Source organism: Ambystoma mexicanum, chromosome 5p (assembly GCF_040938575.1).
Source record: "Ambystoma mexicanum isolate Mex_15411 chromosome 5p, UKY_AmexF1_1, whole genome shotgun sequence".
Lineage (NCBI taxonomy): Eukaryota > Metazoa > Chordata > Amphibia > Caudata > Ambystomatidae > Ambystoma > Ambystoma mexicanum.
Genome location: NC_090930.1, coordinates 23188633 through 23202486, shown reverse-complemented (window position 1 = coordinate 23202486; position 13854 = coordinate 23188633). Strand labels below are relative to the sequence as shown.

The 13854-nt window shown below is 50.9% G+C and overlaps 1 protein-coding gene across 5 annotated transcripts in view; it reads left to right on the top strand.

Moving 5' to 3' along the window:
- TAF1 (TATA-box binding protein associated factor 1) overlaps positions 1-13854 on the top strand; it is a 1380965-nt gene that overhangs the window by 1235972 nt on the left and 131139 nt on the right. For all 5 annotated transcript variants that reach the window (XM_069612352.1, XM_069612355.1, XM_069612353.1 and 2 more), the window contains 2 exons: positions 288-392; positions 645-795. In XM_069612352.1, coding sequence (XP_069468453.1) covers positions 288-392; positions 645-795 — 256 coding nt within the window. The remainder of the gene's footprint in view (positions 1-287; positions 393-644; positions 796-13854) is intronic.

Genomic DNA, 13854 nt, shown 5'->3' with positions numbered 1-13854 from the left:
GGGCGGAAAGGCACTGTGCAGAGACAATAGAGCGTGCTTCTGTGGCATCTCTGAAGAGAGCACTTGAGGAATATTTATTAAAAAGCAGTGAAGGGTACTTGGGAGAGGACTGCCAAGGGGGCTCTGATTAGAGCGTAGTCAGAGCCCAGCCTCTACAATGTACGAGAGATGCAAACATTAGTATCCAGATTCCAAGGCCCGCTAAGTGTGCGCAATAGTTTGACCATCTTTACCTTTTGAGCTTGCTAATGAATTGTCCTCTTGTTTTTCTCTACATGTATTTGCAGATGCGATTAGGACGTGGCCGATTAGGCGAGGAAGATTCTGATGTAGACATTGAAGGGTTTGAAGATGACGATGATGATGATGGGAAACCCAAGACTCCAGCTCCTGTGAGTAAGGCCTTTGCATTGTCTGTGCGAGTGCATGCTTTATTCCTGCAAGTAACCCCGTTTCTGGCTCTTTCTAAGCACATACGAGTCTCAGCCACTGTAAGGATAGCCATTGGCTGACTCGCTCCATGCACATGTTCCCTTCTGGCTCCTGTGTATACAAGCCATGGAATCAGTCTGCAAATCCAACAAAGACGTGAAGGGATCCCTTTACCCTCTGACCTTTCAAATTGTATTTCCTGTGCAACACAGGAGCTAGATGATGGTGATGGTGACCTTGGCGATGAAGACGACGGCTCGGTGCAGCAGCCTCAAGCAAGTGTCTTGTATGAAGACTTGCGGATGTCAGATGGAGAGGACGATGATGATGGAAGTGATGAAGAAGGCGATAACCCCTTCTCTGGTATGTCGTTAGGAAGTTGGGCTTTTATAAAGCACATATTCTGTGAAATGCACTGCATGATGAGCCAATGACTTGTGGAGTTCGCCTTAAAGCCATCATTGAAGGATTTTCACAGGTACACTGCCCTGGCCACCCACACATGCACACCCTCCCCACCAAGTACCCCACATAAGCAAGACCATGGCCCAACCATAGAAACGTGTTTGGTCTGGAGAAGAACATCAGTAAGATGTATGCCAGTAAGATTGCTCAGCGAGTTGAGTGCTCGCTGCTGCGATCTGTGAGTGATCTGCAGGTAGCAAGTTCAAATCCCGTTAAGGCCAACTCAGCCTTTCATTCTTCCGAGGTTAATAATTGAGTACCAACTTCGATTGGGTGATATTGCATGTAAATATTTTCTATGTAAAGCGCTTTGGCGAAAGCACTACATAAATAACACATCATAACCATAAACATTCTCCCAAATGACTATCAAGCAGTAAAACAAAACCTGTCACCCCTCTAAAATGGCTCGCTCAACCCTGTAGTGGTGGACAATATCTCCCGATTACAACATTTGAAATTAGAAGGCGATGCCACCTGTCTAAAAGACCTTCGGATGGTGGCCTGTCCCACTTGGGTTTTTTGGATGGGGACCTATATCTCTGGGAAAATCCTTCCTTTGCCATAATCGGGGATGTTCATCTAGGACTTCTTTTTGGTTTTTCTGCTCTCAGCACGAAGATGTTGGTTTCCTCAGCCCAATAGGATGTGATCTCGCACCATCTCACCTGGGGTCAAAGGGACCAGTTTGATGTCCCTTGACCTGGAATCGCTTCATGTCACAGTTGCTTACATGAGCTTGACAACTTGGTTTCTGAGCAGCTGACATTTAAACTCTGGTGCCTCTGTGGAAAATATGGCAATTAGCCTAGAGGCCACTATACAATTCACTAGAAAAACAGGGAGGAGCAAATGGCTTGGATTCTGCATTGAACCTTTGAGCATTGGTGTAAGGCTTCCCTTTTGGCTTTGCATCGGTTAGGGAGATTTTAAGTGTGCTCTGGGGAGGCCTTAGTAAAAGCATCATGTGTAGCTGAAAAAAGGGCAGACATCTTCTGACTTGCAATTGTTTTCATAACTGTTAGGAAATATTTCTCTTTTGGCAACTTTCCCTCCATAGTTCTATGGAACCCCAAACATTTTGCTTTTGTTTTTAACCTGGCCTGACTTTTTCCAGGAAAGCCTGGACTTGTGCTCATTTTGTCATGGGGAAACTGATCAGTACTTCAGACTATCAGTGCTGGGAAACTGTTTCGCTTTTGTTCTTTATCTTACAATGCAGTGCATTGGGGATACTTTTGTACCCCCCTCGCTTTTTACACATAGGATTTTTGGTTACTTTTATATGTGCCAAAATGGTTCTATGTCCTTTTCCCGCTTTCTGAAGGTCGCACAATTTATTTTGGTCGATTTTGTGCAGCCCCCAGAAAGCGGGAAAAGGACTTCACTGAGCGATATATATTTTGAAAATTCAGGGGTTTTCACCCCCTGATCCCTCTTTGCTCATTGCTGCTCCTCCCTCCCCCCTTTCGGGAAAAAAAGGTCTTTTGACCTACCACCTAAATATATGCTAGTGGCAGCAGATATATTTCTCCAGCATGGGGTCTGGCATGGATTGACATGCTCATGAATATTCCCCGTCGTCAGGCCGGGAATCCTCGGTAAAAGAAATAACAGTTTCACTTTCCATTACAAACTGTCTTTCTCCTATAAACCAATCACTGAGCTCTGGGTCATACTGCCCCCAGCCAATGACTGCCGCCCTCTCCCTAAGCCCGTCCTCTGGCAGCCATCTTCAGATTTTTACTGCATGTTCTAGTGTTGGGAGTCATTGTGTTTTGCTTTGTGAGCTTATCTAGGATTTTTCGATTTCTGTCTAATAGAGCCTGTGTGCTCTTTCGTTCCTTTGACTGGCAAGCGGGGATCCATCAGCGTCTTTCATCGCCCTTCAAGGGCAAGAATCGTCGAGTTTTCATCGAAGATTCCAGAAGGCCATTGGACCTACACTGCACGCCATACCATGTCGGAGGAGGAGGACAGAGGTTCTTTCTTCAAGCTCTGCTTAAGTTGCGGATTAAGTAATGTGTTTGTGGAGGACAAACACTCCCAGTGCCTCTACTGTCTCCAGCCGGATCACAAGGAAGCGGATTGCGAAATTTGCATGGGATTCACCAAACGCACCGTGAAGGATCGGCACAATAGATTGGCGGCGTGGCTCAACGCCAAGGCCTCTACCCCATGCGGCAAACAGGAGCATGTCTCACCCAGCACCGGCCGTTCTGAGGAGCAGGCTTTTAAGTCCTTTGAGGGCGCTCGATCCGTGAGGGCCCAAGACCAGGCCAAGCACCGCAAGTATGTTTCTGTCGGGGTCGCTGCGCAAGCGGGTCCCATGACGAGCAGTGTGCGCTCATCGTCACCATCTATATTCCTCTCAAGTTATTGCTCCAGCTCCTCTTTGAAGAGGAAGTCGGCTAACCCCAGGAAACTGCGGGAGAAGCCGTAGAAGACGAAGGCGCAGGGTAAGGTGTCCGACCTATCCCTGAAGGCCCAGGTAGTCCAGGAGAAGTCATCTACGACAATCGAGCTGGTGTCAGCCATCCTCTCGAAGGCGAAAGGTGCTGACCTGGTCCAGGGAGCCCCTGCAACGCCCAGAGTGGCCCTACCTCCCAGGTGGAAAGCTTCGGCCAAGCTGGTGGAGAAAACACCAGAGAAAAGGATGCCAGTCCTGAGACCGACCCCTCAGGACGTAAAAAGGGGGGGTAGAGGAGGCCTGTACCGTGCTCCAGGGCACGGATATTTCCTCTTCGGAAGAAGAGGACATGGTTTCCGTTCATACGGCCCTGGAGGACGTGGGGACCGAAGATGATGGCAGAAACGCAGAGGAGGACGACGGTGGAATCGTTGAAGGGGACGACGACTTAGGCGCTGTGCCCAGCAAGCCTACTCCTCCTCTACCTCCAAGGGACGTGTCGCTGGACATCCTGTCAACTCTCCACACACTGCTGTCAGAAATCCGTAGGAGATGCCAACGGCACACCAAGCGCCGACACCGATAGCACCGGGCCCCCCGCCGGCGAAGAAGAGGAAACGGCATCCCACGCCTTCTCATCAACCGCCTCACATGCCCTCCTCCCCCCTAGGGATACGGGGACGGACACAGCGACGACTGGCCTGGACGATGACGGCGGCGTCTCCCCCGCTGCCGAGAGCTTCTCCACCGGACGAAGTGGGATCGTTCGACTCCATATTCGCCCGCCATTCCAGCTGATGCCAGAGGAGACCAAGAAGGAGGTTTTCCTTTACCAGCGTCAAGAGGCGAAGTGGAAGACCATTCTGGCAGAGCCTCTGCTGGAAGACGTTTGGGATGAGGGCCTGGCGCTGATGAAGAATCCCGCCTCAGCCCCAGCAAAAAGAGACAGGCTGGAAAAGAAATACTGGGTGCCGGAGTCTGCACCCAAGTGTCTGCGCTCGCATCCCTCCCCAGACTCTGTCGTCTCGGTGGCTGCCAGGAAGGAGCCCTCAGATCCATCATATCCAGCCCCGTTCTTTCAGACAGCGAGGCGAAGTAATTGGACGACATGGGTAGAAAAGTGATCTACTCGGCAGCGACGACGGTCAAGGCAGCAAATGCTCTTGCGATCCAGGCCAGGTACGACAGGGAGCTGTGGTACAAGATGGCCCTGCTGCTGAAATTTCTCCCCGATGACAAACGGGTCAAGGCGCTGAAAATTCTCCAGGAAGGCGAGGTGGCATCGGACCATGCCATCACTGTGGCCCTGGACATCGCAGACACGGGATTCCGACAGATGGGGAACGATGTCTGCCTCCGTCGTCGTGGCTGGTTGAAAGCCACCAATTTTCGGCAGGAAGTTCAGACGAGAGTCCTAGACAGGCCTTTCGAAGGAGACAATCTTTTTGGGAATGCCATCGACGAGTCGTTGCAGGCTATCAAGACCGACACAGACGCTTCAGCAGCATTGGTCGTCCTTTCGTGCCTCATACAAGGGGATTTGGCGGGGCATGATCCTCGTAACCCCAGCCCTCCCATTCCACGACCCAGGAGGCCTACAGGGGTTGTTAAGGCGTTCAGAGGGGGGCGCCGGCATCGCTCCCAAGGCAGCACGCAGGCCCGAAAGCAGGATTGAACCGGCCAAGATGTCGGTCGCCCACCCATGGACCCTGGTGGGAGGCCGGCTGGCAGGCTTCGTCAGCGAGTGGGAAACAATCTCCACCTACCGATGGGTGCTGGACGCTCTCGCTCACAAAAGCACGAGTTCCAGCAGAAGTGTCTGCGGATACCACCAGTAGCCCGGCAGGAGCAGCACATCCATCAGCTCCTGCAGTAAATACGGGCCATGCAAAGAAAAGGGGCGATAGAGCTGGTTCCAAAGCAACTCTGGGGATCCAGAGTCTACTCCAGATACTTCTTAGTAAGAAAGAAGACCGGAACTGGAGGCCCATTGTCGACCTCCGGCGTCTAAACAAGTTCCTCAAGTCCCAAAAATTCAGGATGGTCACGTTGCAACACGTGCTCGGCCAACTGGAGGAATGGGATTTCCTGGCCTTGCTGGATCTAGAGAACGCTTACTTCACGTCCCCATTCACGATAAGCATCGGAAGTTTCCTGCACTTCGCCGTACAGGGAAAGCACTACCAATTCAAGGCCCTTCCTTTCAGACTGAAGTCGGCGCCCATGGTGTTTACGAAGTGCCTGGAACCAGTGGTCACCCATCTTACTCTGCAAAGGATACATATGTACCCGTACCTCAATGACTGGCTCATCCGCGTCAAGTCAAGGGAAATCGCTGTTGAGCACACGGACAGGACCGTCCGGCTGCTGACGGATCTGGGATTCTCAGTGAACTATGCAAAGTCCTGCTTGATTACATTGCAGAACGCGCTGTTCCTGAGGTCCAGGCTCAACTCGGTCTCCTACCTGACGGCCCCCTCGAAGAGAAAATAGCAGCCATTTCGGGCAAGGTGCAACGGCTGTTGGCACTGAAGATCGCCACGGTACGGACCATCAAGTCGCCGCTCGGCATGATTTTGTCATGTATGTACCTAGGGTTTCCTGTATCGGGGTTTATTTTATTTTTTTTACTTCCGGGGGTGATTTTCCAGTGTTTTCAAAAATGGCAGAATCTGTGTTTATCAGTGTTTTCCCATTTGCCCCTTTCAAAAAATAACGGACAACTGTTTTTCCAGGTGTAAACACAGAAATGTTATTTTATTGCTTCATTGCATGCTAATGTAGGGTAATCTCTCAATGTGAGATGTTCTAAACAATTTCATCTTAATCCAGTGTTAATCTGTTGCATTCCTACAACTCAAAATGATTGTAATAAATCATGCAATACTTCTTCAAGGACTCTTTGTCCATCCGTGCCCTTTCTTTTCTTCCCATAAAGACTTTTATTTGGGAAAAAGACCTTTCCACATTGGCACTGGACACCCGCTTCGGCGCAGGAGACAATTGGGCGCTCCCAGTTCGGCGCTGCCACGTTTGGACGCAGGAATCTTTTGGCGCAGGATAGTCTCATTACTGTTTTTTTGCAGAGGTTTCTCTAGAGGTGTCATTACTGTTTTTCGCCCGAGGAGAGAGGTCGCATTATTTATCTTTTATTCTTTTTTTCAAAGTCTCATTTGGGATGGTTCACTCTTTTTTATTGTGAAATGCTCTAATGCTCTTTTTATTTTTTATTAGACTGTTGTTTCATGGTTGTTAAATATGTAATTTTGCTGCTCGAGTTACAAGGGCACTTTGGTCTTGTGATTAAGTTCCAAGCCTCGCAATCTTGCAGGCCATGGCTCGTGGCTGAGCTAAAGCTTTTTATTTTATTGTATTTGCAAAATATCCCATGGCCTGCAAGACTGTGGGGTAGAGAAGTCAACACAAGGCCAATATCTCCATCGAATTTACAAATACACACTTATATATAATGCAAGTGCATGGAGGGTGTAAGCCCTGGGATGGGGAAAGAGGTGGTAGTGGGCAGGGGGTTAGAGGTGGTAGTGGGCAGGGGGTTAGAGGTGGTAGTGGGCAGGGGGTTAGAGGTGGTAGTGGGCAGGGGGTTAGAGGTGGTAGTAGGCAGGTGGTGGGAGGAGAGGTGGTAGTTGGCAGGGGGTGGAGGAGAGAGGTGGCATCTTGCAGGGGGTGGAGGAGAGAAGTGGTAGCAGGCAGGGGTTGGAGGAGAGAGGTGTCATCTTGAAGGGGGTGGGAGGAGAGAGGTGGTAGCTGGGAGGGGTGGGAGGAGAGGTGGAGCAGAGAAGTGGTAGCTGGCGAGAGCTTCAACCGCTTTGGCGCGTCGGCCAGTTCGGTGCACCCATTTTCTCCTATTTATTTTTTCGGTGCACCAATTTTCTTGTCCGATTAATTAATTTATTTCTGCAATGTTTGTCCCGAATAAAAATAAATAAATTAATCAGGTCCACGGACCCGACAAACATTGTCCAAATAAATAAACAAAGCCGTGGTTGAGGCCTGTCACTGCCTCTGGTGCCCCCCTGCAGGGGGCACCAGAGGCTGTAACAGTCCTGCCCACGTCCTGCTCCTCTGCCACGGCCTTGTTTATTTATTTATTTGGACAATGTTTTTCGGGTCCGTGGACCTGATTGATTAATTTATTTTTATTCGGGACAAACATTGCAGAAATAAATTATTTAATCGGATCCACGGACCCGACAAACATTGTCCAAATAAATAAATAAACTAGGCCCTGGTTGAGGCATGTAACTGCCTCTGGCCATGGCATGCCACTTACACACCTGCAGAGAGGCAAAGCTGCCTACAATGCACGCCCACTCCCCACACCCCACTGCACCTCCCCTCCCATTACAACGCTGGCACAAAACCATTCAGTGACTAATGGCCCATCATTAGCAGTTTCCTGCCAGCATTGTGATGGGAGGGGTGGGTATTAGCTGCAGGGGGAACTAAAGTGCCCTTATTGTTGTGCTTATGAAGAAATAAGCGCAACAATTAGGGACTAAATGACAGAGGAAAAAAGCAGTTTGTTAAATACAACTCTATCATAGAGCTGGCAACGCTTGTGTCTTGAATACAAGACATCACAGCTTCGAATCCCGCTCCCTGCATATAGGAAATAAGTATCATTTAATGTATTACCGGGGTTTATCAGAGTCCCCCGTGTAATTAATAAATATTAACGGGGTCTAGATATCGGGGAAATCGGTAACCACCAAAAACCGGACTCCGTTTATATACCTGATTCGGCTCTGCAGGTTGTGGATGCGGCCCCTTCAAGAATTCCTGAACGCTCGGTGGGTCCAGGTGTCCGGAGGCTTCGCAGACAGGATTGTGCTCGGAAAAGAGTTCCGTTGAGCGATAACGTGGTAGGGCGTGCAATCCAACATCGCCGGGGACACGGATTTCCAGAGCCCCCCGTACCAGGAGACAGTCACCACGGACGCTTCCCTGGAGGGCTGGGGAGCCCACAGTGGACGTTTCCACGCCAGATGCCTGTGGCTACTGGAGGAGAGGGATCTCCACATCAATGTCCTGGAACTGCGAGCAGTGTTCTGGGCCCTCAAATTGTTCCTTCCGTCCCTCAAGGGCAAGGTAGTGAGGATCTTCATTGACAATACCACCACAATGTTCTACATCAGGAAGCAGGGGGGCACAGGACTTGTGGCACTGGGCTGTCGCCCAGGGGATGTTTCTCATTCCTTTTCACCTGGCAGGAGTCAAGAACACCATCGCAGACTCGCTCAGCAGGGAGCTGCGCTCTTGCCACGAGTGGGAGCTTCGACAGGATCAAGTGGACAGCCTCTTCCTCAAATGGGGCAGACCCCAGACTGATCGGTTTGCGACAGCAATTAATTCCATATGCCAGAAATTCGTTTTCCCTATTGCCACTCCTGCTAGGAGTCATCAATCATCTCAAACAGAGCCGATGCAGGATGATCCTCGTCACCCCGGCCTGGGTGAGGCAGATTTAGTACCCGGGTCTTCTCAGCATGTCAGCGTCGCCCCCAGTCATGCTGCCGGTGGTCGCGGGTCTGCTTGCAAGAGAAGGAGGCTCAATCGTGCACCACGACCCAGGATCACTGAACCTGAAGGCTTGGCTGCTGCAGCCTTAGAATACGGAGGATACAAGCTGCTGGCGGACTGCAGGGAGGTCCTTGCCAGGGTCAGAGCATCCTCGACTCTGAAGGGCTACGGGCACAAGTGGAAATGTTGTGCGCGTGGTGCCAGACGCAGAAGAACAAGCCTCTGAGGGTCACTGCCCCGCCGGTTCTTCCGTACTTGTTGTCATTGGCCAAGGAGGGGCTGGCGCACGCCTCCATCAAGGTGCATCTGGTGGCTATTTCCCGATACATTAGGTCTTCCGGACAGTCTTCTCTTTGGTCCCACTGTCTCATCAAGGAGTTCCTCAAAGGACTGTTTTGTTTGTTCCCGCCGGTGAAGGTGCCTGCCCGGCGTGGGAACTCAACGTGGTACTGAGGAGGCTCATGGAGACACCCTTCAAGCCTATGCATCGGGCCCGTCTCACGTTCCTATATTGGGAAATGGTTTTCCTAGTGGCCATCACCTCTGCCAGGAGGATAGGTGAGACCCAGGCCCTATCCTGCAAATAGCTGTGTCTGACTTTTCACCACACAAGGGTGGTTCTTCAGACACCCCCCCCCTTCACGCCGAAGGTTCCGTCAGACTTCCACTTAAACAAGCCTTTGGTGTTGCCTGTGTTCTTTCCGAAATCTTCGTCGATGGCTGAGAGGACTTTGCACTCGTTGGATGTGGCTTGAGCACTGAAGTTCTGTGTGGCCCGCACAAAGAGTTTCCAGAAGACATCTCAACTTTTTGTGAATTTTGGTCCTGTGAACCATGGGAAGGCCTTGTCCAAGGCTTCCATCTCCAAGTAGCTCTTCGGCTGTATCAGCCACTGTCACTGGTTGGTGAACCGACTGCTGTCTGGCCGTCCGAGAGTCCATTCTACCAGAGCAATCGCTGCGACAACTGCGTTCTTGTCTGGTGTGCCCCTGCTGGACATCTGCAGGGCTGCAATGTGGAGGTCCATGCATTCCTTCACAAGATTCTACTGCGTCGACAGGGATTCCAGAGAGGAGGCCATGGGCGAACAAGCAGTGCTACGCAACCTGTTCGCTTGAAGGTGAGACTGGTCCGGAGGAAAGAGTAATTGCTTCTGTTGAGCCTTGCCACCTCCCGTGGTTGTGTATTAATGTGCTGCTATGTATTCTTTATTCATGAGCATGCAAATCCATGCCAGACCCCATGCTGGAGAAGGAACTAGTTTCTTACCTGTAACAGCGGCCATCTTGGACAAGGTACAACGGCTGTTGGCCCTGAAGATGGCCATGGTAAGGTCCATCAAGTTTCTGTTCGGCATGATGTTGTCATGCATCTACCTCATTTGGCTGAGCAGGCTACGGATGCGTCCCCTACAGGAGTTCCTTGACGCACGTTGGATACAAGTGTCGGGAAGCTACGAGGACAAGATCACACTCAACGAGAGTTTCCGTCGAGCGATACGGTGGTGGGGGGTTTGCGCTCAACTGTCCGAAGGCACGGTATTCCAGACCCCACCGCACCAGGAGACGGTCACGACAGACGCCTCCCTAGAAGGATGGGGAGCTCACATCTGAAGTCTTCACGCACGAGGCCTGTGGCTACCGGAGGAGAAAACGTTGCACATTCTGTTGGAGCTGCGGGCAGTGTTTTGGGCCCTCAAGTCTTTCCTTCCTTCCTTCCGTCCGTCAAGAGCAAGGTGGAGCGGGCCTTCACGGACAATACCACCACAATGTTTTACATCAGGAAGCAGGGGGACACCAGATCCCCGGCGCTCTCCAAGGAAGCGCAGGACCTATGGCACTGGGCTGTCGCACAGGGGATGTACCTCGTCCCGTTTCATCTGGCAGGAGTGAAGAACACTGTCGCCGATTCGCTCAGCAGGGAGCTGCGCTCTTGCCACGAGTGGGAGCTTCGGCAGGATCAAGTGGATCTCCTGTTCCGCAGATGGGGCAATCCCCAGATCGAGCTCTTTGCGACAGTGATGAACACCATGTGGCGAGGTAAGCCATCAAGTTTCCCCAGCCGGGGACCATGGGGGACGCATTCTCATTCCCCTGCGACGGCCTGTTTCTGTATGCGTTCCCTCCGTTGAGGTTGCTGCTTCGACTAGTCAATCAACTCAGATGATCCCATTGTAGGATGATCCTTGTCGCACCGGCGTGACCGAGGCAGATCTGGTACCTGGACCTTCTCCACATGTCAGCGTCCCCTCCAGTCAAGGTTCCGTTGGTCGCAGATCTTCTAGCCAGAGAAGGATGCGCAATTCTGCAGCACGACCCAGGATCGCTGAACCTGAAGGCCTGGCTCCTGCAGCATTAGAGTTCGGGGGTCAAGACCTCCCAGCAGATTGCAAGGAGGTGCTTGCCAGGGCATCCACTCTTAAATGCTACAGACATTAATGGAAGAGGTTCGCCGTTCGGTGCCGTGCACAGAAGATCGACCCTCTGCGAGTCACGGCTCTGCAGGTGCTACCGTATTCGCTGTTGTTGGCCAAAGCAGGACTGGCCCATGCTTCTATTAAAGTTCATCTGGCGGCTATCTCCCGCTACACCAGATATCCGAGACGGTCGTCATTGTAGTCACACCGTCTGGTTAAGGAATTTGTCAAGGCACTGTTTAGCTTGTTTCCGCCGGTGAAGGCTCCAGCCCCGGCAGGGGAACTCAATGTGGTGCTGACCAGGCTCATGGGCCCTCCATTCGAACCTATGCAGACAGTTGCACTGAATTCTTGTTGTGGAAGACGGCGTTCCTCTTGACCATCACAGCTGCACGACAAGTGGGTGAGATTCAGGCCCTGTCCTGTAAGCCTCCTTATTTAACTTTCCATGACACGAGGGTGGTGCTGCGGGCGCACCCATCTTTCATACCCAAGGTGCCGTCGGACTTTCATTTAAACAAACCCTTTGTGTTGCCTGTGTTTTTTCCGTCACCTTTGTCGCCAGCCGAGAGGACTTTGCACTCGCTGGATGTGGCCAGAGCGCTGAAGTTCTATGTGGACCGCACAAAGAGTTTCCGGAAGACATCACAACTTTTCGTGAACTTTGGCCCTGTGAACCATGGGAAGGCCCTCTCCAAGGCTTCCATTTCCAGGTGGCTCTCCGGCTACATCACCCATTGTCACTGGTTGGCGAACCAACCGTTACCTAGCCGTCCGAGAGCCCATTCGGCCAGAACGATCGCTGCAACTACAGCGTTTCTGTTTGGTGTGCCCCTGCTGGACAACTGCAGGGCTGCTACGTGGAGGTCGACGCACACCTTCACAAGATTCTACTGCGTCGACAGGGATTCTAGGGAGGAGTCCAGAGTCGGCGAAGCAGTGCTGCGCAAACTGTTTGCTTGAAGATGAGTCTAGTGAGGAGATAAGAGATGCTTATGTTGAGCCTTGTCACCGCCCGTGATTGTGCATGTGTGTGCTGCTATGTATTCTTCATTCATTCATGAGCATGTGAATCCATGCCAGACCCCATGCTGGAGAAAGAACAAGTTACTTACCTGTAACTGTTGTTCTCCAGCATGGGTCTGGCATGGATTCACACGCAAACCCTCCCGCCTACCCATCTGCAGCTCTTCTCTTGGTCCTACTGCTACTTTACTTGCTACCAAATCTGAAGATGGCTGCCAGAGGAGGGGCTTAGGTAGACGGTAGTCATTGGCTGGGGGCAGTATGACCCAGAGCTCAGTGATTGGCTGTTAGGAGAAAGACAGTTCAGAAATGAAACTGAAATAGATTTTTTTTTTACCGAGGATTCCCAGCCTGACGATGGGGAATATTCATGAGCATGTGAATCCATGCCAGACCCATACTGGAGAACAACACTTACAGGTAAGTAACTTGTTCCTTCCCTGCCCCTGCAAAGAGCGAAGGAAGCGTCTTAATGAAATATTCTGGTTCATGGGTGACCACGGGACATAATATGCCTTCCTCTGATCCTTTTGGAGTAGTGGGAATTGAGTTGCCCTTACCTTTACTGGGGCTTTCCTCATCAGACCTCGACCTATCCCTAAAGCCATGTGAGCCCCACGGCACATCCGAACGCTCCATGGTGTACTTTTCCTGATTACTGCTGGAGCGGGAGGCACAACTACAACCTCTTGTCCTCCCTGCTTTCTCTTTCTACTTGTTCTGATTCTGTACCTGTGACAGCACATCCTTCCTCTAAATCCACATACTCCCTTTATAACTGATTTATCTAACCTAGCAAGGATCTGGCCATGCCTCCATTTCCCTTCCTCAACCGCCTTTACTTGCCAATTACCTTCTTCCTGTTCTTCACTCCTGCTCTGTTGTAACTAAATAACTTCATTCTCCGCTAACTTTACTGCTTCTTTCCGTTTTCGTTGTTCCTAACACTCTACCACCATACACAATCTATCTCCTATTCTACTGACCGGAGCACCTCCTCCTTTCTAAAATCTTCATTGCTCCTTGCTCTCACAATTCTCTCCTGCTCCTGTTCCATCAGCTCCAATTCATGTGCTGATCTATATGTTGAATAGACTTTTCTCATTCCACCTTCCATTTGAGACCCATCAATAACTTTTACTAAATAAAGTGTTATCCTCCTGCTCCCCTCATGATGCCACCTTTCGAAGATTGACGCTGACGGAGGTGTCAACCCTGACCATCTTGTAACCGCCGGACTGGTTACTGGAGAATATGGAGGTTCAAACTCAGGGTTAGTATATCCTTCTGTGGGCGACAAAGGATAACACCCATATGGGGACTGTGTGGAAAAAACTTCTGCACCCTCCTTTCTTGTCCCCTCCTCAACAGTCATAATTCTATGGGTCTTCCCGTCCTTCTCATAAAACCTCCATAACTCCAAGATATTCAATCTATTCTCCAATTTTGAACCATTATGCTTAGTCACTAGGACAGTATGGAAGTTCTCCAACATACCCTTTTCATAAGACCCTTTGTTAGGCCTGGAATTAAGCATTTTGCCTTTCGTTTCCCTCAACCATTC